The sequence below is a fragment of the Carettochelys insculpta genome, chromosome 6 (genome assembly GCF_033958435.1).
Source record: "Carettochelys insculpta isolate YL-2023 chromosome 6, ASM3395843v1, whole genome shotgun sequence".
Lineage (NCBI taxonomy): Eukaryota > Metazoa > Chordata > Testudines > Carettochelyidae > Carettochelys > Carettochelys insculpta.
In genome coordinates, this window is record NC_134142.1 from 24652928 (window position 1) to 24678953 (window position 26026).

General features: G+C 43.9%; 1 protein-coding gene across 4 annotated transcripts in view; it reads right to left on the reverse strand.

Annotated features, from left to right (window-relative positions):
* Nucleotides 1-26026, reverse strand: part of WDR25 (WD repeat domain 25) — a 144366-nt gene that overhangs the window by 58850 nt on the left and 59490 nt on the right. For all 4 annotated transcript variants that reach the window (XM_074996510.1, XM_074996509.1, XM_074996508.1 and 1 more), the window contains one exon: nucleotides 21384-21531. In XM_074996510.1, coding sequence (XP_074852611.1) covers nucleotides 21384-21531 — 148 coding nt within the window. The remainder of the gene's footprint in view (nucleotides 1-21383; nucleotides 21532-26026) is intronic.

Genomic DNA, 26026 nt, shown 5'->3' on the forward strand with positions numbered 1-26026 from the left:
CGCACCTGTGACCCCTTCATGGCATCTTTGAGGGTATCACACTTCAGTTTCAGACCTCCAGCCATGACCTTTCTCAGGGCAGAGTCCCATGACCCTCTCCTTTCAGACTGGGAATTTAGGCTGTAATCTCTCCTACAGTTCATTCTAATCACTTCAGTAGGTCTAATTTTAGTTCAGCATCTATACAGAAGGATTGCCAGATTTTTCAAAAACCACACCCTGAAATGGGTTTCAAAGCAGCCCAAAACCCCAAAAATAAACCAACCAGCAATGAAGGCAGAGGACATGTTCCACACATTACAAGATCCAGCATATCTGCCCACACCCCTCATCACCAGACTCACCATATCCTTTCAGCTAATATTCCCAGTGCAAAAGGATGTTTCCTTGGGGTAACAATGTCACCAACTCCAAAAGCCTAATGAAACCAGAAATATTTTGTTCTTTAAATTATCACACAGCACCAATCAGCAAAATTCACACATTATTTACCTAAAGTGAGGGGATTGGCCAATCATACGTCTGCTCACTTAAAAACAACACAAAATACTGTAGTCTGTTTACTGTCAGACAGAAGTGAAGACTAGTTTACAGAGCAGCAAGCGGGAGCGAGTTGTACCTCAATCATGCTGAGCACAGAGGTGGCTGGATGGGACTTGATTGAAAAGCAAACTATTATAACTAAGCATGAAAACCCACAGGCAGCAACTTGGAGGAGGGGGGTTGTGTTTTTAAAGGCTTAAAAAATTGAGTTCAAAATTGCTTTTCTTTGGCTAACTCAGGGGTCTGCAACCTTAGGCTCTTCAAGGACTTCTTTGTGGTTCCCAACACTATAGTTGCAAAGTGAAAAAAAAAACAAAAAAAAACTCGAGTTGGGTCAGAATGTAATTAACTTGGAATTTAGCATGGTGTCACTCCCTTACTTTACCAAAGAGTGCCATGGGACCTTTAATGAATACAGGTCAGGTCAGTTTTACATTTTATCAATGTTTCCTCTATCAGTCCAGTGACCTAAATCCTCACCCCTCATTATATACCTACTGTAACACTCTACCTGTGCAAAGGACACTTACAGCTGGAAAAATGGGTAAATAGTGAGGTGGCAAAATATTTAGACAATACAAAATTACTCCGTGTAGTTAAGTCCAAAGCAGGCTGCAAAGTGTCACAAAGGGATATCATAAAACCGAGGGACTAGGCAATAAAATGGCAGATGAAATTCAGTGTTGATAAGTGCAGAGTATTGCACATTGGAACACATAATCACAACTCCACATACAAAATGATGGGATTTAAATCAGCAGTTGCCACGTATGAAAGAAATCGTGAATTCATAGTGGATAGTTCTCTGAAAATATCTGCTCAGTAGGCAGTGGCAGCCAAAAAAGCTAACAAAACATACCAGACAATATTGACATCCCATAGTTCAGCAAATTCTCCAGTTTACCATCGGTCAGGTCCTGAGGGTGCCAGACTAGAGAGGTTCAACCTGCACTAGTAACATTAAAAAACATAACATTTTTCCAGGGCCAGATTCAGTGAGGTGTTCCTCCTTACTAACTGCAGAGCTCTCCCATCTCCCATAGACTTCAGTGGGAGTTGAGGGAATTTAGCCTTTTTGTTAATAAACCAAAAATTAAAACTGCTTGTCTCATAAAACAGAAAATGCATTTGTTCCTAGGAGAGTATATATTCACTGTGCTTCAATCCATTCTGAGGATGTAGGGAATATGAGGCTTTTTGATAATGTACTTCATTGTAGATTTTTGTTCCTGCAACATGTTTTTCTGAATGGTGAGTTTTGATATCTACTTCAGGGGGGCAAGATTTCAACCAAAATATTTACGGTATCAATATGCCACAAGGATCATATATTGCTAAAGGATTTTACCATAGACATGACTAATTATATTCCTAGAATTAATTTACCTTTAGGTCTTCTCTATTTGTTAACTATTGTAGTTAGTTACTTCATCATTATATCCATATTTTTATACCTTTGTAAAATATAACCTCACAGGGGGGCTTTGTTTTACTACATTAAAATGAAAACTACAAATTAAATAGTATTGACGACATCAGATATCTTTTAATTTCCATCTGTTCTGACTGATTGTTGTCATACTTTGCACAGAGAACTTTTCAGGACTCTGGCATGATTCCTAACCATGGTTTCGTCCTGTCCCAATATGCTGTCATGAGAAAATGTCTCATTCATCCATACGCTACAGATCATTTTATACTGTGATGGAATACTGGCATCATAAAAGAGATGTAACTGGCCCTTGAACGATACTTCCTTTTTACAGTGTACAGTTGGCCTCTCCCTGCTTCTGCCAAAGGGGCTGGCCCAGGGAAGAGAGGATGCCTGCCAGTGTAACAGTAAGTCACCAGTCGTGGTGGAATTCAAAAGTATACTATAGTCATAAGAACAGCCATAGTGAGTCAGACTAAAGGTCCATCAAGTCCAGTATCTTGTCTTTTGACAGTAACCAATGCCAAGGTTTTCACAGGGAATGAACAAAACAGGTAGTCATCAAGTGATTCACTCAATCACCCATTCCCAGAGTCTGGCAAACTAAGGCTAGAGACACTTGAAAGCCTTTGATAGACCTATCCTTCATTAACGTATCTAGTTCTTTTTCTGAACTGAGTTATAGTCTTGACTTTTACAACATCCTCTGGCAAATAACTCCACAAGTTGACACTGACTGTTAGTTCACGTGTTATGAGGCGTAAATAACATTTTCTTATTTATTTATTACCAGTCATGATTTTATAGACCTCTATCATACATTGATGTTAGTCATCCCTTTTCCAAGCTGAAAAGTCACAGTCTTACTAATCTCTCCTCATATGAAAGCTTTTCAACACCACCTAATCATTTTGTTGCCCTTTCCTAATTCTAATATCTTTTGAGATAGGGAACCCAGATCTGAACGCAGTATTGAAGATGTGAATCTGCCATGGATTTATGTAGAGTTTATCTTATTTTTCCCTATTAACTACACTTCCCTAATGATTCTCAATACTCTGTAAGCTTTTTGGCTGCTGCTGCACATGGAGTGGATGTTTTCAGAGAACTATTTTACCTAACTCTGCTCCCACTGAGATCAATGGCAAAACTCTCATGGCTTTCAGTGGGAGCAAAATTAGCCTGAAGAGCAGCACACCTGGAAATCCCACTAGCAGTGAGTTATTTTAAATGGCCATACTACATTGATGAATAATAATGTAATATTTTTGGAAATACTGCCCACCTAACGTTCTGTATTCCATACATCTTAAAAATTCTTCTAAATGTAATAAAGGCTTATCAACCAGCTATCCAGTTGGATTTAAATTATTAAACCTTTTTAATATTTAAAATTAACCTAAAACTTTAAATATTTGGTATATTTTATAAGTTTTTCCTACTAAGAAGCTGGACATCTTTCAGAGAAACTAAATAATATTTTCATCCTTTTTCTTCCCAAAGCATTTTACTTTGCATACAAAACCTATGAAATGTGGTCACATCTCAAGGATGACAGATGAACGGTACTCAGTCTGTTAGTACTCAACAATGGCTGGAAGGAAAACAAAATTGTCAAGGACACTCAGACCAAACCTTACTACTAAAAAAATCTTCTGGTTTCATTCTCAAAGGCACTAAATATCTTCTCAAAAATTATGCTACTGGTTCTTGGGGTCTCATCTGAGAGATTCTTATGCAGTAAACTGCACCCTATTCTATCTTCATAACAAAAATGGAGCGCTGTAACAACCCTGAAGAGATTATTGCCTGTGGCTTCTCAAACAGACAATCTCACCAAAAAAAAAAAAGTTAATAACAAACTATATCAGCAGGACCACCAAGGAAATCAAACCTACTTCCCCCTCTTGGCATTGCAAAGTATTATTACTGAGGGATTCTACAAAGCTTTATCAAATAAAACAGGCAAAAAAACCCCATCAAATTAAAAAAAAAAAACCCTACTTGAAATAATCTACACAAATGTAATCTTAGCAGCACAAACCAAGGTATTATGTGACCCAATGTACCTATGGGGGAGGTGCATATTAAATTTTTGAGCTGTAATATAATGGCTACGTTAGGTAATTTGGAGCGTACTTCGTGAAGTGCTTCTGAACATCCTGGTGCATTGTCTCTGCCATAATATGAAGGACTGAATAGTATCCATGGCATTTAAATAATACCTTTGCTAGAATTCTACACACGTGATTAGAGTGCTCCTTTCTGTGTCTTGTACTAATATATATCCACTGATATATACACAAACACTTGATAGCTTTCTGTAGCTGTGCATATATGCAGAGATACAGAAATACAAAGAAAACACTATTAGCCTGCTAAAGTTTGCTGATCACATGAATTACATCTAAAAATAATGGCCAGTAGTTAAGTGCATGAGAAGTAAACAATTAGTGATATGTAGCATCAATAATATATTTTCTGCAAAAAATTGTTTTAAAACTTTACTGCTAACTTTCTGGAAACATAGCTTTTGAGGCAGTCATAGAATGTGTGGCTGTAGCTATGTAAATTACGGATAGGGTGACCATCCATCCTGTATTGGGCAGGATGGTCCTGTATTTGGGATGTCAAAAAGGCATCCCGACTTTTTTTTTTTTAAAAGGGACTCATTGTCTCATATTTGCATGCCCCCCCACACACACACAGCATCTGGGAAGCAGGGGGAGCGTGGGCAGAAGCCACTTCCCCAGGGCGCCCAGGGAGGCTGGAAGCCGCAGCTTCTCCAGGACTCCTGAGGATCACCAGTGGCTGTCGCTTTCCCGGGCTCCCAGGGAGCGCCAGTGGCTGCTGCTTTCCCGGGCTCCTGGGGATTGCCAGTGACTGCTGCCTCCTTCCCAGCTCCCTGGGGCTTGGAGGAGCCACCCTCACCCCCTATATCTCCCTGTCCTGTATTTGAGACGGGGAGATACGGTCACCCTGCTTATAGATCAACTCAGCTGACAATGTGGGGAGAGGGAGGAAGCAAAAAATATGTTGGAGCAAGATGTGATTCAATAGACAGAACCTTTCCTCTGATTCCTGGAATATGGGAAGGTTTCACAAATGTGACATTATTAGCACAACAAACAGAAGAGCTTTATTTTTATCATGGAAAACTATATCTAAAATAGGATAGTGTAAAAGAGAATAAATAACCTGTGAGATCTTATAGAGAACATATTTTCCACAGGTTTCTACAGTAAATATGTGTGTAAGAAAAATATTATTGCTTATGTTCATGGTTGTTTTCACTGCAGAAGGATATAATTTGTTCACTGAAATATGTCCCTTAGAAATGACAAAAGTGCCATTTTTATATAACCATTTTTGTAGGTTTGTACATTGTTGAAAAATCTGGAAAGGTGACAAAAGTATGTTTCAGAAACACTGATAAGGAGCTCAGTTGTATTTTTGGTCTGATAATAAGGATCTGAAACTTACAGCATAGTACTTGATCCTTGCCCTTCAAAAGCTTAAGTACACGGTAATTTTACTCACATAAAGTCAATGGGACTTCTCCCATGAGTAACCTTTAACTTCTATTTAAGTGCTTGTGAAATCAAGCCATGACATTACAATATATGCATGATAATTTTAAAAAAGTCATTCCAACAGTCAGAACCATTTTGCAATCAGATTCACTAACGGATATCTTTTTGACAGACTGAGATGAAAAATAAAGCAAACACTATTTTGAACCTCACTAAAGCAGGAACAAGATCTACACTTACTTTTCTTGAATCCTATCAACTGAACCTCCCTCCCTGCCCCATGGTCTCCATTCTATAGCCATTACACATGCAAAACTTGCATTGAATACAAAGGGAGTTTTGCTTGCATAAAGATTGCAAGATTTGACTACATATTAGCTCATGCGTATCATTTTTATTTACTCAAGCAATGACGGGTATTCTGTCTCAACAAATGCAAGGCTCTCTACCCCCGTCAAGCATTCTACGCACAGTACTTTGTACTTATTGTATGCTCTACAGTGGCTTTCTTCTGAAGAGCTCAAATTACGTTAATATGCATCAGCTAATGTAATAATTTTTCTCCATTTCCTTCTCTTCTATGCTATCTTCTCAGACTTCTGCAAACTCCTCAAATCCAGTCTTGATCAATATTATGACTTTAGTACAGAAGTGAATGGTGATAGGCACCATTACAAAAATCTGAATTTGGTTAGTAAATATAATGTATCTTATCGGGTGTGTCTACACTAGGAACTAACTTCAAAGTTAGGCACAACATCCAAGTAGCCAGCAGAGAGTCTACACACATCTTCCCTTACTCTGAAGTTAAATTCGAAGTAGGAAGCCCAACTTCGAAGTCCTTACTCCATTCCCGGGAATGGAGATGTGCCCTACTTTGAAGTTTAACTTTGAATAGGGTGTGTGTGGATGTTCTACTTCAAAGTAAGCAACTTTGAAGTTATTTTTGTAGTGTAGACACAGCCATAGATGCATAAGGCCAAACTTCTGAGCATCGTCAACACATTCTCTTTATGAGTATTTGCACTCAAAACTGATTTTTTAGACTGCAAAACTTCAGATGTGAAAAGCAGCAAACAATTTGAGAAGCTTAGAATTTTAGAAATTTTGAAATCATAATACAGACTCTCCCTAACTAATAACCTCTTTGCTCTGAAGGCAGAAACAAATTATTAACAATTGGAGAGGTTAAGAAAACACTTCCCCTATGGACACAGTGATACCATCCGAGAGTACTGAGGGCTGTGTGGCACCTCAAGCCCACATATGTCCTTAGCATGAGGAAAAGCTCATCAAATCTGCTGTGGGTCAGCTCCCTGAAACAATCAACCTTGGGCAAAACAAGCACTGCTGTATAAGTATGCATATCAACCCCTGAGTGCTTGGAGCATTCCCTGTAGAATCTAATCTCGTGGTGTCCAAGCAGGTCTGAAGTAGTAGCTATTATGAGTACTGCTATAGCAAAGTAGCCACCTTATTCTGAAAGTACAGGTTGAACCTCTCTAATTCAGCAACATCCATAGTCCAGCATGATTTTAGTTAGATAGATATCCACCTATCATAGCTGCAGCCAACCTTGCTGTGGTTCCATGAGGTTAATATACAGCCACCAGCCCTGGCTCTCAGTGTTCTGTGCTGTTATTTAGCTCTAATATACCCCTAAATGTCTTTTAAGAGCTTAGTAAGCAATGGAAGTGTTGGTAATGCTGCTAGACAATATATAGTTCCCATGATTCAGCATGTTCTCTCATTGGCATCAGTCGGATTCCCAGGGTGCCAGATGAGAGGTTCAACCTGCATATTTATTGTTCAAGCCAACTAGCCACACTCAACTGTCCAAATAGCCACATGTGGCTAGTGGTTGATAACACCACAGATCTAGCCCCTATCCTACTGACCACTCACAGACATAACCAGGCCCACTGTTCCAGTTTATTAGCTATATCTTAGAACACAGTTCTACTAAACACAGAGGTACATTTATACTGAAAACAAGAATAAGTTTAAGACCAGAGATTCAAGGATTCAAGTGATAGTAGGAATACTGGAAATCAATGGCTATATATAAAAATGACAACGTGCTTTTCAGCAGTGCATTTTTGTAAAAAAAAAAAAAGAAAAACCAAGAGTGAGAGAGAAAGAGAGATAGGAGACAATGCTGAACTGGGGCTGCCAAGGTGCCGGTACTCAGTACTGGCAAGTACCAACACAAAGAAAGCACTACTTTCTAGAGACGTAACTAGCACGTTATCTTCCTGATCTCACCCAAAGTTGCCTCCTTCTGTTTCAACAAAGCCTGGCTAAGACCCCTTTTTTCATGCAGCAACATGATATCTCCCTTGTCCCTCAAGCATGCCAGAACAAACCTTTGAGGTGCACCCAGGGTGCACGATAACACTTCATCAACCCTGGTCAAGGGAAGAGACAGGGAGGCTCCAGCCCACAGGAAGGGGCTAGGCCTCTTCTGGAAGGGGCAGGGGCGAGGGCTAGCCTTCCCCAGCCAGCACTCATGCGCCACCCAGGGCATGCAGCCTGGAATTTGCTGGTGATTTAAAGGGTCTGTTGCTACTGTAGCAGTAGTGGTGACTACTGGGAGTGGCCCCTTTGCCACCACCCTCCCCTTTGGCCAGCCTATGTGCACTTCAACATAGGATTCCACCCTCCTCCGCTGTTTACCTCTTCCTGTTAGTTTCCTTCTTAAGTTCCTGTCAGCTCTTCATCAGCATTTGACTCACAATGCTAATCATTGTTCATTGAGAACCAGACAATGTTCAATTTACATATAAATAGACATATGTACAACTATCTTGAGTCTTGAAAAAACCTCCTTTTCACCTTTCCTGATGATCAGCCCCACAGCTGCACAACTTAAAAGCATAATTTTCATTGTATATATACATAAATCTTTACATAGTAGCTACACATACATTTCATGATGCTACTTACATCCAGAGTAATACAGGCTTTTATTGGAAACTTCACACGACATTCTTTGGCGAACGAGAATATCAATATCAGGCCAAAGGGTTTTTCTAAGCCTAAAGACCGTTGCCTGTTGGCATTATAAAGTCCCTCAGACTATGTCTAGATTGCAGGAATTTGTCAGCAGAAGTTTGTGTTGGAAGATACCTTGCAACAAGCTTCTGTCAGCAGAGTGCACCCAGACAGCAAGGAGGACCTAAAGAGTGACCCGCTCTGCCAACACAGAGCAACCAGACCACCAGGATACTCTCCTGACAAAACCGCCACCCTGAACCAAATCAGTCAGAGTTGCAAGTAACTTATTCCTTCCAGGAGCCAGTGCCAGAGCCCTGAGGAGACAGCCACTTATAGGGACCCTTCCAGACAGCCGGTCCCTGACCCTGCCGGGGGCTCACCTACACTTGCAAGGGACAGCAGAGCTTTCCAAGTGCCTGCTGTGCCTGCCCTGCATTTGGGGGTGACATATCCAGTCCCTGGGGGACAAGCCGCCAGAGCTGCCTCTGGGCCTGTGATGGCCCCACACAGACATGCAGCAGTTGGTGCTGAACTTTCTGGCAGCCATCTTCCTGTTCCTCACTGAGGGCAAGCCCAAGAACACCTTTGAGGACAGCCCTGTGGCTGCAAGACTAGCGCACCTGCACCCGCCCTAGTATACATGCAGCTCAGGAGGCGCCACACCAGTTCAGACTGGTGGGACTGGCTGGTCATGGAGCAGTGGCACAACCAGCAGTGGCTCCAGAACCTCCATATGCAGAAGACCACCTTCTTGGAGCTCTGTGTCTGGTTTGCCCCTGTCCTCTGGAGACTCAACGCCTAGCTGCAGCCCGCCACCCCCGTGGAGAAGCGAGTCACAATCGCCCTCTAGAAGCTTGCCACCCCTGACACTTACCAGCCGGTGGGCAACCAGTTCAGCATGTGGAAGTCCACCGTCAGGGCCCTCCTCATGGAGGTAACACACTCCCAGGCTACAGTCCCTTCCCGGGAGGCTGGTGAGGGGGTACACTGCCAAAGCAGGACCCTCAGAGACCAGGATTGGTGGGTAAAGACCCATCCCCAGGATCATGCCGTCCTGCCCTCAAACAGCCCTCTGTGAGGGATGGCCTCACAGTGAGGGCTCCCGGAGAGCTCGGGAGGGGTGGAATCGTACTGGGGAGAATGGGACCCCCCAAGGGCCCAGGTACTTCCTCCCTCTGTCCTGGTTGTGTGTGTTCGGTCACCTCCAAGTCAAGAGGCCATCAACATTATCCTGTTGCGAAGGGTCATCTGTCTGGGTGAGCTTGACAAAGTCGTGGCCAGATTTACTGTCCTGGGGTTCCCAAACTGTGTCAGGACCATTGATGTGACCCACATCCCAATCTAAGCCCCGAAGCACAGCACAGCCAAGTACATCGACCAGAAGGGATACTTCACCATGGTGCTGCAGGCCTTGGTCGACCACCATGGACAGTTATGTTGGGTGGGCAAGCTTGGCACGTGATGCCCTCATATTCTGCAACTCCATCCTGTGCCGAAGGCTGGAGGTGGGCACATTCTTCTCCCACCATGAGCTGGCAGCTGGGGACGTGGAGATGGCATTCTGCATTATGGGGGATGCGGCCTACCCCTCATGCCATGGCTGATGATGCCCTACACTGGCCAGGTGGACTCCAGCCAGGAACTATTCAATGCCTGCTTGAACTGTGCCGGGAGGCAGGTCGAGTGTGCCCCTGGCTGCCTCAAGGCATGGTTCAGGTGCCTGATCATCTGCCGCCACGTGGGGAAGCACAACATCCACCAGGTTGTGGGGACTTCTTGTGCCCTGCACAACATTGGGAAGAGGTAGAGGGAGGCCTTCTTCCTGGGGTGGGAAGTGGCAGCCAGCTGTGAGGGGTGTATCTACAAGCAACTGAGCACAACCACCATCCACCCAGCCCATCAGGATGGGCTGTAGATCTGGGAGGCCCTGAGGAAGAGCTTCTCACACAGACCTCAGTAAACCTCCCCATAGGCCCCCAAGTAAGGGTCTTGGTCCCACAGCCCTACCTCATCCCTACCACGACCCCTCCCTTCACCCCCTCATCTGTCCCTGACCCCTGCACAGTGAAGAGGGATGCAGGTGTGATGAACAAATAATTGTGTTTTACTGAACCAAAGAAAAATGTGTGCAAAAGAAACTGTGCAATACAAAACTATTTACAACAATGCAAAGTGCAAACATCTTTGAACTATTTATAGTGGGGGGGCTTGGAACAGCGGGTGGGGAGCTTCAGAGCTTGGACGGGGGAGCTTGGGACAGGCGTGGAGGGCCGCAAACCCAAGGGAAAGAGAGACCCCAAGTGACGTTGGCCTCAGGATCCCCTCCCGCTGCGGGTTTGGGGCCCCTGTTGAGGCTGAGCTGCGATGGGGTCTGGGTGAGCAGGAGGAGCAGGAAGGGCCTGGGAACCAGGGGGAGCAGGAGATACAGGGGTCTTAGCCATAGCCCATTGCAGCAGGTAGGGGTCCAGGCACCATGTGGGAGGCCCAGCAAGTGCAGGGTGCTGCAGGCAGCTGGGACAGTATGTCCCACCAGATGCTGGTGACGGTGTCTCAGTGGGACATGAGCTGCTCCCAGGCTCATAACCACCCCTTCACATTGCCCCAAGCTGGAGCTCCATGTTCCTATGGATATCCCTCAGGATGGCAATGTGTTGCTGCATCAGGTATTCATGTACCCACCAACAAGTCCTCCAGGTGCAGAGGCAACCTAGTGGCATGGTGGAGGTGGCCCAATGCTCAGATGGTGTAGGTCCAGCTATAAGGAAAACAAGAAGGAGAAATGGTGAGTCATTCATGCAACACCAACTCTAAGGCACTTCCCCTCATCATTAGCAGTGACTTACACTCTCCGGGCCAAGGGACGGGGATGTCCTGGGAGGAAAGCCATCTGTGGCCTGCACAATGGGCCCTGCTGCACAGGGACTCCACAGTGCCGCTGGGACTGTGCTGACCGCTATGCTCTCTCCCTCCCGGCTCCACTCAACAAGCTGGTGGCTCGGGGGATTGTCCAGCCACAGAGGGGCCCCTCATGGGTAGCGGGTGAACCAGGAGCATCCTAGCCCTCCCCAAGGCCCACTCACACACCTGCAGCTCATAGTGCTGCCCAAAGGAGCAGGTACTGCCTTTTGCCTGCAGGCATGCCCATGTGCTGCATGCTGCACTCCTTGGTATGTCTGGGGTCAAGCCAGCACCTGTGTGACTAGCCTACTTCCAGATGTGGAAGGTGCTAGGAGGGCGACCCCCTCCAGGGCCTGAGGCTTGTCCAGCCTTCTGTGAGCCTGGCAGCAGGAGGCGACCCATGCCCAGAGGCTGTCTGCTGGATCCAGGTGGCACACACTACCGCTGCACATGGTTCCATGTGCTGGGACCGCAATGTGAGGTCCCACCCACACTGGCCAAGAGACACTTACAGCACACACTGTCTGCACCAGTCTCCCACGCCCTGGGGTGTGTGATGCATGTGATACTCACCAGAGGCACCCTTGCAGATCTCCAACAATGCCCAAGACATGGTCATGCTGCTGGGGACCAGGTCCAACACAATGATGAGGTTTCTAGCCTTCAAGTCCGGCTCCAGTGAGGGTTAGGCCTCAGCTTTCTCCTTCTTCTCCTCCGTGGGGCTTCTGCTGTGCTGAAGGAGAGGGGACCATCAAGCCCAGTGTTGTGGCTCAGACAAGGGGATGAGGTGCCCCCCCCCCGATGTTGTGCGGTTCCCTGCACTGGGGGCAAGATATTGGTCCTGCCCCCGAGCACCGGGAAGCATCACAGGTCTGGACATACCTCTGCCTGTGTTCGTTCTCTGTAGCCCTTCCTTGCTCACAAGTGCAGTCAGGGTGGGTCTGTTCAGATGGAGTGGTGGCCATGAAGCCGTAGATTTTGGCATTTTGCCACCTGGCCCAGGAGTCCTGCAGAGCTTTCTCCTCCAGAAGGACCTTGATCTCTGGACCGGACCAAGAGGAAACCTGCAGGCGGCCGCAGCACTTCGAAATTGACGCGCCTCGCCGCCGCGCGGCTCATCCCAACGGGGCTCCTTTTCGAAAGGACCCCGCGTACTTCGAAGTCCCCTTATTCCCATCAGCTCATGGAAATAAGGGGACTTCGAAGTAAGCGGGGTCCTTTCGAAAAGGAGCCCCGTCAGGACGAGCTGCGCAGCGGCGAAGCGCATCAATTTCGAAGTGCTGCGGCCGCCTGCATGCTAATGAAGCGCTGAATATGCATTTCAGCGCTTCATTAGTAAACTTCGAAATGGCCATTTGCGTGGCCATTTCGAAGTTTGGGGCTAGTGTATACGTATCCGCTCTCAGCTTCCTGCCACTGGGTTCCACAGGCTCCATAGGGCTTTAAGAAGGGACAGCAGCAGGAACCACAGCATGCTGATTGCTACGGACAGGGTGTCTGCTGGGACACCTACACAGCCTACCCTTGAGGCCTTTTCTGTTGACAGAAGGCCCCTTCCAGAATATCCAGACATGCATTTTGTCAACAGATCTCTCTTGACAGTGGCATCCTTCCTCATGGCAAGCAAGTATGGCTGTCAAGAAGTGTTCCGCTCTGTTAATTTACTGTTGACAGAATGCGCTTCATAATCTGGATGCTCTGCAGGCTTTGTCAACAAAACCCTGCTATCTAGACATAGCCACAGTCAGAGACAGGTTATTCTAGTTTTGTTTATTAAAATAAGTCTAACACCTTCCTTTCCAGCATTTCACAAAACCTATTTTCAGAGACAGGACGATCAGCTAGCTGAAGCACAATTTTGGTCTAGTGCAGTAATTTCTAGATTACTGGGTCTACATGTGAGCACCCTTTCAAAAGGGCAAAAATCGAAGTTCGGTGGTGGAAATAGCGGCCATTGAAAGGGAGCACCCGATGCCATTAGTGGATCGGCATTTCAAGACGCTCTTTCAAAGTGCTGCCACGGTCTTTCAAAAGCGAACGTCCGCACGGCTCCAAGCCCTCTTTCGAAAGAAGGGAGGTGTGGACGGGGTCCCATGACCAACAAGCCCTTCCGGTGCCACAGCCAGCCATCCCCTTTAAAGGGACCCTCCCTGCACCCCGCACAAGCCAAGTGCTGCCCCACCATTCCCAGCCCAGCAGAGCCCACTCGTGCCCACGATGGAGGCACAGCGACAGCTCCTGCAGAACGACACCCTCATTATGGACACCCTGCTGGCAGTGCTGTGCACCATCACCACAGCTGCACCAGATCTCATTGGATAGCTGGGCGGTCCCCCTGGAGCCGTGGGGCTCCCCCACCTGGGGCACTGACCCCTGGATGCCCCAAGGCCTCTGGACCACCCCAGCAGCACCAACTGGTGGGAGCTCCTGGTGCTGGGGGAGTCAGGCGAGGAAAGGTGGCTGCAGGACTTCCACATATCAAGGCAGACCTTCAAGGAGATCTGCCACTGGCTCACCCTTGCACTCCGGCAACCAGGACACCTTCATGCGGCCAGTCCTCACCTGGAGAAATGAGTCGCGATTGCCATCTGGAAGCTGGCCACCCGAGACTCCTACTGCTCCATGGACAACAGTTCAGGGTGGGCAAGGCCACCGTTGGGGCTTTACTTATGGAGGTAAGGTGGGGCTGGGTCATGCGTCCCCCATGGGTCGGCGGGGGCTGGGGCGAGGGAAACCCACCGCTGCAAGGGTCCGGATGGGAGGGGGGCAGGGGGCTGAATGGGGCAGGGACTGGATGGGAGGGGGGCAAGGAGCTGGATGGGGCAGCGTCCAGATGGGAGGGGGGCAGAATGGGCCCGAGGTTGGGGGGAGATGGCCACCACACCTGCACTAGAGCACGTGTCCCCCTACCCTCCCGCAGGTCATCAGAGCCATCAACGCAATGCTGCTCCATAGGGTCGTCCACCTGGGGGATCTGGACAACACTGTCGCCAGCTTCCAGGACCTGGGCTTTCCGAACTGCATCAGCGCTTCGGATGGCATGCACATCCCCATCCACACCCCGCCATACAGCACCAGCCAGTACATCAACAGGAAGGGCTACCATTCGAGAGTGCTCCAGGCCCTGGTGGACACAAGGGGCCAGTTCATCGACATCTATGTGGACTGGGCTGGCCGCATCCACGATACCCAGGTCTTCCGGAACTCTGGTATCTGCTGGCGCATGGGGGCTGGCACGTTCATCCCCTCCTCCTCCAACTGCAGCTCCTCAGCAGATGTGTCCAGGAATGCCTGGGGTTGGGAGCTGTCCCAGGGCCCCAGGATGCCCCAGAGCTCCCAGAAGAAGGGGCACGTGGCTGGAGCTGCCCCAGAGCGGCCAGCCAGGTCCCTGGCCCAGGCATAGCCCTGCTGCGGCTCCTTTACCTTGGAGCGTACAGTCTGGGTGGCTCCTGGTCTGGAGGCCCTGAGCCAGGAGGCCGAAGGCAGCAGCATTGCGCCACTTGACCCCCATCTCTTGCAGGATCTCCTCCACCTTCCACAGACCAAGGAGGTCCCACAGCTCCCGCTCCATCCAGGAAGGGGCCCCTTTTTTTTTCTCCCCCTGGAATCCCTGGGGGCTCGGAGAGGGGGTCATGGGGCTGGCTGCTGGCCATGCTGAGGCGCTGGAGCATCGGGCTGGAGCACGTGCAGAGGCTGCTCCTAGCACGCTCTTGGCTTCCTGCCATGGGTTTCCTGCGTGCGTGCAGCTTTAACACAGTGGGGATAGGGACCATAAAGCCCCGCTGCTGCCGGTTGGAGCAGCCCCATGCTCCAGCTGACCGATGCCATGGCAGACGCGTATTTCGAAAAAGCGGACTGAGGAGCATCTACACATGTACTCTTTCGATTTAGTATTTCAAAAAGGGGCCAATCTTCCTGATCTGGGATCAGGGTTCGGATTTCGACATCTATGACCCGTTCTTTTGATTTCCTTTAGAAAGATGGTGTTACACTTGTGGACACTCCTCCCGCTCTTTCGAAAAAGGGCTGCTTATTTCAATGTTTTGTGCACATGTAGACACAGCTAAAGTGAGTAGCATCAGAGGTCCATGAACAAAACAACACACATACAAAGTACTTACTGTGCTTCTACGGATCTGTAGGTCAAATTAGCAAAGGGGCACATGCACAGACAAGTAAGGTGTTTATTCTGCTTTCTGCATGCATTTAACCATATTTTTGCACCCATTTGTGGAATATATACATGCAAATACTACCACATGTGTGCATATCTTTCTGCATCCAGTAGAGGGCATCAGAATTTTAAAATCTGATCTTGAATTTGCCCATAGTAACATAACACTCCAGTACTGAATTGTGATATTGCCAAAAAAGTTTACGTTAACAACTTTTAGAGATAAAATTACTATATTTGGTACAAATATTTGTCTGGGAGGGTGATTACAGGATTGTCAACATATTTTTTGTGAGTGTGCCATAATCAGTAATCCTTTGCCACATCTCAAAATATTTTAAACATCAAATTAGTGTTTCAATAAACTAAAGAGGAAAATAATTATCTTTTTCATTATAACTACACTAATTTAAATATTCTGAAGAAGAAATTTGTACTAAATACTGAATACCCAAAATTTTGGTCTTGATAATTTTTTTAGGTGAAATCCTCAATTCTCTTATTTCAAAAGGGTCAGAATTTCAGTATTAATATTCTTCAGAAGCATTCAAGACACATAGCCTATATATTAGAAATAAGAACAAATACAACATACTAATTCATTTCAGATACAGGATTTGAATTTTATATAAAAATTCTTAACAGTGATTTACTAGATTCTACGTACACCGGCGTTTTCAAAAACCGCTATATAATAAAGGATAAAAGAATATTATATCCAAGGAAAAAAGAAATAAAATATTTTAAAAATTCCAAAGAATCAATGTAGTGTTAATGTATTTGATTTTCTTGAAAGCTAGTTCCCTTCTACAGCTTTAAAAAGGATTCTACATGATAAAAGGAATGTTGGGCTATTATACTCCTTTTCTCTAGACAAACATAGTAATTTACACAAAAAACTACTGAAAATGAGGACAGAAGAGATTAGAGTTCAATAAACATAGCTCGGAAAAAGTAGAACAGCAGGAACAAAGTGCACTGGGAACAGAGTTGAGGGCTAAGCTACTAATTGCCGCTGACATTATTAGTTATATGGCACCATGGATGTGCATTCACTATATTCAAATGTAGTGACAGTGAGTTTGATCTAGCAAGGAAAGATAATTAAGAACAAAAAAGAATGAGTTCACTTTTACAAAGATACAGTTGTAACATCTATCTAAAGTCAATCAAAGATGAAATTGTCTCAGCAGTAATGAAGAGTTGGGAAGGGTGGATGGTTCAGTGAACTAATGCCAATCTGATCCTTGTAACTCTCTTTGTATATTCAAATGGCAATGAGACTTTTTATATCCACCTGATTTGGATTCCACTTGCAAATTTCTTGAGGTGTTTCTCTGAAAAGGTAACTGAAAAAGCAGGAGAGAAGCAAGGTAACTTTATAAGTTGCAAGAAAACTTGAAGTTCGGGCTGGATGTGCATGTATTACGTAGTATTTTGGAGGTTTATTAGGCATCTTGGGCCTGGTATTTTCAGGGTATCTAAGCTATGACATTACAACAGAAGGATCCAGAAGGATCTGGATAAATTGGAAGACTGGGCCAAAAGAAATGTGATGCAGTTCAACAAGGAGAAGTGTAGAGTCCTGCACCTGGGACAGAAGAATCCCAGATGTTGTTATAGGCTGGGGACTGACTGGCTAAGTAGCAGTACAGTGGAAAGGGACCTTGGGATTATAGTGGATGAAAGGCTGGAGATGAGTAAACACTGTGCCCTTGTAGCCAAGAAGGCTAACGTATATTTAGGGTGAATTAGGAGAAGCATTGCAAGCAAAACTAGAGAAGTGGTCATTCCCCTCTACTGAGCACTGGTGATGCCACATATGGAATATCGTGTCCAGTTTTGGCCCCCCCCACCAGTATAAAAAGGATGTAGATGTGCTAGAGCAGTTTCAGCAGAGGACAACAAAAATGATTAAGGGGCTGGAATACATGACCTATGAGGAATGGCTGAGGGATTTGGGCTTATTTAGTTTAGAGAAGAGAAGACTGAGGGGTGATTTAATAGCAGCCTTCGACTTCCTGAAGTGGTACTCTAAAGAGGATGGAGACAAATTGTTGTCAATGGTGACAGATGGCAGAACAAGGAGCAATGGTCTGAAGTTACAAAAGGAGAGGAGCAGGTTGGATATTACGAAAAACTACTTCAGCAGGAAGGTGGTGAAGCACTGGAATGTGTTGCCTAGAGAGGTGGTGGATTCTCCATCCCTTGAGGGTTTTAAGTCCTGGCTTGAGAAGGTCCTGACTGGGATCACTTAGTTGGGGTTGATCCTGCTTGAAGCAGGAGGCTGGATTAGATGACCTCCTGAGGTCCCTTCCAGCCCTATGATTCTAAATCAACAGGTGCTACCTTCCTCTTGAGTTTCTTAAAAAATACCAGAGATTCATAAATCTTATTTGCCAGGGTCTTAAGTGCTGGCAATATTTTATTATTAAAATTACCCTGAAAAGCAAAGGAAATACTAAAAATAATTAATTAAAGAAAGAATGTTATTTAAATGTTGATTCATGGTAGTTCTTAAGTCAAGCAGCCACAAGATATAAAATATTACTATACAATCTTAGAATTGTATCTCTTGGAAATTTGTGTTGATATTTTATAACACAGAGGTTTCAGCCATACTGATTTTGAACCCTGGAATAAATATACTTGGGGTCAAATTCCCATTAGCAGTATCAATCATTGTATGCATAAGTTCCTGAGCATTGCACTGGAATTTAAGATCATTAGGATCAGGCAGAGTTAGTTTCAAATTAGAATGAAAAAGAAAACAAGGCTGAAATCAGATTGGGGGTGGGGAACAACATTATAAAAAGTCTATTTGAAATTAAAACTTTCGTACATTAACTGCACAGAATTCTATCCAGGCAAACTCATTCATACTAGGGTAAAGTTTGAATACTCCATGAATGTCAATATTCTAGGGCTACATAAGTTTTATAGTTTCAGCATACAGAACCCCTGATATTCATGACAATTTAAAATCTCATGGCATGACAAATCTTGGGAAATCAACCCCTATAGTAGCGAAAAGGAATTTCCTCTTTAATCTTTTGTATGAACATTTTTCTCAGTCTTTTCACCAGATTCCTAATTCATTAGAAGAGGATAGTTGCATGCTTAATCTACAGCCACTCTGCTCTCCAAAAGACATCAGATCTCACTTTACATGGTGATTTTTAATTGTAATCAGGAAAAAACCTACTAGACAAATAATCAGTCATGTAGCACTTTAAAGACTAACAAAATAATTTATTAGGTGATGAGCTTTCATGGGACAGATCCCCTTCTTCAGATCATAGCCTTACCAGAACAGACTCAATATATAAAGCACAGAGGTCCAAAAATTGTTATCAAGGCTGACAAATCAGAAAAATTGTTCTAAAGACTGGCAAATCAGAAGAGCGCGGGGACAGGTGTGTGTATATGTGCTCAGGGGCACGCACAATAGGGTAGCTAAGAGTAAGATAAAACATCAAAGTACATAAAAGAGTCTTTATAATGGGTCAGGTAATTGCTGTCCCTGTTCAAACAACATGTTAATGTGTCTAATTTGAATATGAATGTTAGTTCTGAGCATTCCCTCTGTAGACAGTTGTTCAAGTCCCTTTTCAGTTGAACACAAACTCTCAGAGCTTTAACAGAATGGCCCACTCCACTAAAGTGCTGGCTGACAGGTTTGTGTATTTGGAGATTTCTGACGTCTGGTCTGCATCCAGCCATTCTTTGTTGCAGAGCGTTTGCAGTCTGTACTAAATACATGGTGTGTGGGCATTGTTGGCACACGATGGCATTTGTGACGTTAGTGGAGGAACAGGAGAATGTGCCTGTGATTCTGTAATTAACGTTCGGTCCAGTGACAGTATCTCCAGAACAGATATGTGGACAAAGTTGGCAAGTGGGCTTGTTGCAAGGAAAAGTTTCAGGATTAGTATTATTGTGGTATAATCTGTGGTTACTAGTGAGAATCCTCATAAGATTGAGAGGTTGTCTACAGGAAAGAACAGGCCTGTCACCTAGGGCCTTCTGGAGTGTGGCATCATGATTTAGGATAGGCTGTAGGTCTCTAATGATGCGTTCCAGTGGTTTGAGTTGGGGGCTGTAGGTAATGACGCATGGTGTTCTGTTACAGGCTTTTTTTTTAAATAAAAAAATGGCACTCGGTGGCAACTGGAAACTCTTACTGCATCTTTATGTGTTGTATATTTGAGTGATAGATTCTGAATCTAGTTAACTGACTCAACAAGCCATAAGGATTAGCTAAGCTAATTTTTTTTCTAACAACATCTAACACAGCAAACAGCTCAGGAATTTACTTGTCAAATCAGACTTATACTGAAAGGCATAGAAAGAGTCTTGAAGAATGATGCATTGCAAAGTGAATTACTTAAGTTACTAACCAGTTGATCTACTCAGCCATATCTACATCTTCGTCCACATTGTTTTCTCCCAATATGTATTTTTCCTTATGATGTTTCATTCTTGCAGCTAGGCCCTACACTGCTTACATCTGACCTATTTTTCTTTTATACCCAAAGAATGAATTTCTTCAAAATAGGGTAACTCCCAGAAGCAATGACAGTTTTTCTGTGGCAAAAGTGTGCGGGGTGGGAATACAGGAACCTGTGTGTGTATGCTGAATAATGTATTCCCTTTTTTTTCTAGTTCATTCCACTGCTCCTTTCTATGCAGTAAAACCTTGAGATGCACATATCTCAGGTTAATGTGACTGCCGTCCTGACAGCAGCAGGGAAACCACTCCTGTCAGGGGCAGCAGCCAAGAGTCAGGCTTCTGTCCCTGACAGGAGTGGGAAAACTCCTCCTGTCAGGGGCAGCAGCCTGACTCTTGGCTCCCTGACAGGAGCGGTTTCACGGTCCCTGCGAACCAGACAGCAGCCTGGCTTCTGGCCCTACCCCACTGGTGGGAGCCAGGACACTGACCTGCAAATTGCTGCCACCTGGTTCCCAGCTCCCCGCCTCACTGTGGAAGCCAGAAAACTGACCAGCTGCTGCCTAGCTCCTGGCTCCCCTCTGCTTGCAGGAGCCGGGGAACTGATCAGCACCAGCACTTATCAGTTTCCTGTCTCCTGTGAGCATGCTCCTGGCTCCCCGCTGCTCAAGGGAGACGGGAAACTGATCAGTGTTCCTGTGCTGGTCAGTTTCCTGGCTCCCCAAGTTAAGCGAAAATTCAACTTACACAGAGTTGCCACACAGCCTCTGCGTAAGTCAGGGGTCTACTCTACTACCTTCATCCTTTTCCTATATATTACCTGTCCACCTTACAATAATGTCTTAACTAACTGTTCTGCTGTGCACGGCCATGGTCCACCGCCACATAAGTACAGAACAAAATTAATCCTATCCATCTTATCTCTTTCTTTGAGCATGTTACCTTTAGTCTGGTGAAAAACAGAAGTGGAAATCCCAGAATTTACAAGAAGCAAGAGCTAGTAGTTAGACTAGACAGACTAGAGCCATTAATTAATTTTTATGAGACTGTAAACATATGTTTAGCATGTTTGTGATGAGATTTAATTGCAGTTTAGAAATCTATATTTTATTGATGATTTTTAAAAAGTGAAAAATCCAATTTAAAAACACCACTTTAAATAAAAAAATTTGATTTTATCCACCCTGATGTGAATATAATTAATTTCATTTAAGTTCCCAACTTTTAGGAATTTTGGGCTTGACATTTTGAGATATAATTTCTTTTATGGGAGAATAGGAGTAACAGCCTCATGCCAACATCGTCCAGGCTGAAGTTGAAAATAGCATCAAAAATGTAAATTTAAATTACATTTACCTGTTTCAACATCTGTTAAGTGAAGCATAGAATCAAAGCCACCACTGAGAATTCGTCGTCCACATGAAGACCATTGAGCAGTTCGAACAGCACCGCTATGGCAGGAGTATGTTTTCAAACAACTGCCTGTATCCACAGCATTCCATATCTTAAGAAAAAAAAACATAATGACAGTTCTAAATTAAAATTTTTAAACCTCAGTAATTACATTATTCAACCTGCTGATGAAGAATTAGAAAAAATCAATTTGACTAGCTGAGAAAGCTTTGTATAGTTCACCAGATTTGATTTTGCTATGAGCATAATATTAAGGTAACTCTTCCTTAAATTATGAAAATATTTTTTTAGAGAAACATAAAAAGGTAGGGTTGAAAGAGACCTCAAAATCAGGTAGTCCAGTCCTCTGTGCCAAGGCAAGACCCATGTAAACCTAGACCATCCCTAACACGTTTGTGCAACTTGTTTTTTAAAATCTCTAGTTATGGGCTTTCCCTAAACTCTCAAAGCCTATTGAAAAATATAGCTACCCTTACAATTATAAAGTCTTTTCTACTATTCAATCTAAATTTACTTTGCTGCAGATTAAGCCTATTACTGCTCATGCTGGACATGGAGAATAATTTATTCCTGTCCTCTTTATAACAGTCTGTTAAGGGCTGTTATCAGCTGTCCCCCACCCCAGTCATATTTTCTCAAGACTAAACAGTTCCAGGTTTTTTTAACCTTTCCTAAAAGAGCAGGTTCCCTAAACCCTATTATTTTTGTCACACGCCTCTGAACTTGCTCCACTTTCTCCACATCTTTCTTAAAGTTCGACAGCCTGACACAGTATTTCAGCTGACACCTCATCCATTTTCAATAGAGTGGGACAATTATTTCCCATGTCTTGAGCCAGGTCTACACTAGGAGGCAATATTTATTTTAGATACACAAATCCAACTACAAGAATTGCATACCTGGAATCAACATATTAAAAATTATTTTTGCCGCCGTCCACATTTGCTGCCGTCCACACAGGAAAAGGTCAGTGGGAGAAACTCTACCATCGACTTCCCTCACTCCTCACAGGATTTCCGGGGTTGCCAGCCATGCCATGACAGTTTAATTTAGCACCTCCCCTTTAGGCACAATATATCAAACCCCAGAAGCCCTAAGTGTAGATATACCCTTGCATACGCTTCTTTTAATCAAGCCCCAAATTATATGATCATCACACTGGTGACTTATTTAATTTGTATTCCACTAGAACCCTGATTCCTTTCAATAATACTACCTCCTAGCTAGTTGTTCTCTATTTGGTAATTCAGCATTTGATTTTTTTTCTCTTAAGTGTAGTATTTCACACTTATTTTTATTGAATTTCATATTCTTGCATTCAAACAAATTTTGCAATTAGTCAAAGTCATTTGAATTCTAATCTTGTTCTCCAAATTGCTTGCTACCTATTTCAGTTTAGTTTCAGCCTCAAATTTTATAAGGAGACTCTCCACTCCATTACCTAAGCCAATAAATAAAAATATTGAATAGTTCTGGATGCATGGCTTACCCCAGCAGAACTCCACTGAGTACACCCAGCCAGTCTGACAGCAAACCATCAGTAACTATTCTTTAAATATCCTCTTTTGACCAGTTTTGCACCCCCTTTACAGTAATTTCACGAAGTCTGCATTTCCCTAGTTTGCTTATGAAAATGTCAAGTGGGACTTTGTCAAAAGCCTTAATAAAAAGAGAGTAAAGACAATAAGCATTTTTATGGCAGGCATAATTTCCTAAAAATTCATAAACAGATCTCAGTGGCAGCACGTCAGCCTTGCCCATTGCCATTCTCTCTCACTTCTTTCAACGGAAAGAAACACCAACAACTCCCACACACTTCACCTGTAATCAAAACAATTTGGCAGCAAACAGGAATCCTGGCAGACTACAGGTAAAAGATTTGCCAATATGCAGATAAGCCCAATTCTTCAGTCTTGCAAACATGAATTTCAGGGATCATATCACCACTCTCATGCTTTGCATAAAAGCTTGATATGAACACTCCTATGGAGACTTGGGTAGGGTTTTTTAAAGTGCTCAACACTGCCCTAACTGTGCTCCTTCTTTAGCTTCAAATGGAGCAAAGTTAGGCCAATCTGAGGCCTTTTGAAAAATCTCACCTCTACTTCTAACCTTAAATTGTTAGGAAAAACAAAAAAGTATTCAATCTCCAACTTTTCTTGAATATCTTACTCTTGTTCACATTTTAAAAACAAAAACAATTATTTGATAAAGGAAAAATTAATGATTTTCAGAATCAAACTAGCTGCCACAAGATATTTATAGCAAATACTATTTTAATTATGATTAGGCTATCAATTATGCAGTACACCTCATTAATCAAAAGTGCACATTCTATATGCAGAGTTTACCACGACAATCAACATTTATAAAATGATATGTGAAAAATAATTTCTATCAAGTTCTGATTTGAGATTAGGTTAACTACTGATGTGATTTTTATTAGTAAATACTCTGGTTTATACAACCTGACCATATCATCTATTCCTGTATCTATTAGTCTCAGGCAAATAGTACAATTAGCTGTCAGTGCACCACATTGTGCTTTTACTGACAGTATTGTTAGTGCATGAAGATCAAAAATATCAATTTTACTGTATTTGAAATTGAAAATGAAAAACTGGATGGTATATGGCTTAAAGTTATAGCGGAAGCACTAAGAATCTTTGGGTTTGTCACTATACTAGCATCATACCAAGGCCTTGACTACACTACACTACACTACACTTCAGCTTTAGTCAATAATACAGTGGAGGTCTACACACTCAAATGCTCCTCCTGCTGATGTCACATATGCTATGCCAACATAATAAAATCACCTCAACAACAGGCAGAGGGTTTATGTTGATATAGGCAGGGTGAGGCAGTGACTGAGAGACCCTGGGTTCCTTAGGTCAGCTGTTTGCTGTCATCCACTGGAGCCATGAAATTGACCTGAGCCAGGTTCCTGAGGAGTCTCCACGCCAAGCCAGGCTGTCACCAAGCTCCTGGCTTGAGCTGCTGGCTGGGCTTCCCCCTCTCTTCTGGGAGCACTGCTGACCCCCAGGTACTAGCTCCCCACCTGAAGCACAGCAACAAACTGGACTCCAGGAATGGCTCTCCTTGCTGGAGTTGAGATACCCCAGGCAGCTTTCCTCCCCACTCCCACCCCTGAGTGCCCCCACACTGCCCCTCTTCAGTCAGTGGAAGCACTTCTGGTGAGGACATGCACCACCAACAGAAGGAGGACAGCCTGGACATCAACCACCACATTAATTAATGCAGTGGCTGTAACTCAGCCTAAAGATCTGCATATATGCACGCCTAAGACTGGAAAGTCAGCTATCAGAATGCAGCTTGGAGATACCCACACATCTTATAGAACTGCAAGAGACCTTGGGAAGTCATCAAGTCCAGTCTCCTGCCCTCTTGGCAGGACCAAGCGGCCTGCTTTTTTTTTTTTAATCTATTTGCCCCAGATCCCTAAATGGCACCCCTCAAGGACTGAACTCACTACCGTGGGTTTAGCAGACCAATGCTCAAACCACTGGGCTTCATTTCTTCCTCTTCGTTTTCAAGCTCTCTTAAGAGAGAGTTAAGAGCTTGTGATTACGCCATAAGGAGACATCCCCAGTGTGCCTTTCTAAGTTTTAAACAGGGGTTCTCTCATTTGTGTGGTGGCAGCTACCTCCCAAGGTCAGGGAATCTCTGGCGTTAGGAAGCTTGTAAGCAGAAACCTATAGAAGCGAAGTATTTTTAAGGTCTCTTGCAGATGCCCACATTCTGCACTCAGAATTTCAGAATGAGGAACAGATGTACTATTTATATAACAGTTGAAATGGGGTAAGCAACTTACATAACAAATAAAAGACTCAGTCCCTGTCTCAAAGAACTTAACATCTAACAAACATGAAAGCCAAGTTCTATCCCCATTCTCAGTCAAGCAACTCCACTGAATTCTATTATTAATTAGTAAGATGCAGTTGATTATGGCTCTATATTTAGAACAATTAAATGTGCATTAAAGCAAAATGAATGCTGCAAATGTCAATACATTATTAGTTGTCTTTTTCACTGTAATAACAGACTAGGAACACTCAGCTGCAGTAAGTAAAAAAGCACACAAATAAATACCAAACTATTTCTCATGTCCATCATTTTTTCTGTTTTACTGCATTAGAAAGGGTTACTGTCTGGGAAAGATTTGACAGCACTACCTATATGATAGACCACCCTTCACAGGCAATGATCTGTCTTATGGAACTGCTCTTAAGTATCCTCATATCATGTGCTGGATGTAATTTTACTCTGATTAGAAACCAATTATTGTTCTCATTGTTTTTGTGGATACAGACTAACAGGGCTACCCCTGTGATACTTGTCAACTATTACTAGTTCCTTCATTGGAAATTTACAGCAAACTTCACAAAAGTTGTACCCTAACTATTCTACTTTATCTATGAGCAGGGAAATCAAGAAGAAAAATATTAGAATACTTTTGGAAATAAGGTTTAATCATTGTTTAATGGCTTTTAACAATCATTTCAAACATTACTAAACCAAAAAGGGAGTTAATTATATCCAGAAAACATGAGGAAGCTACTGAA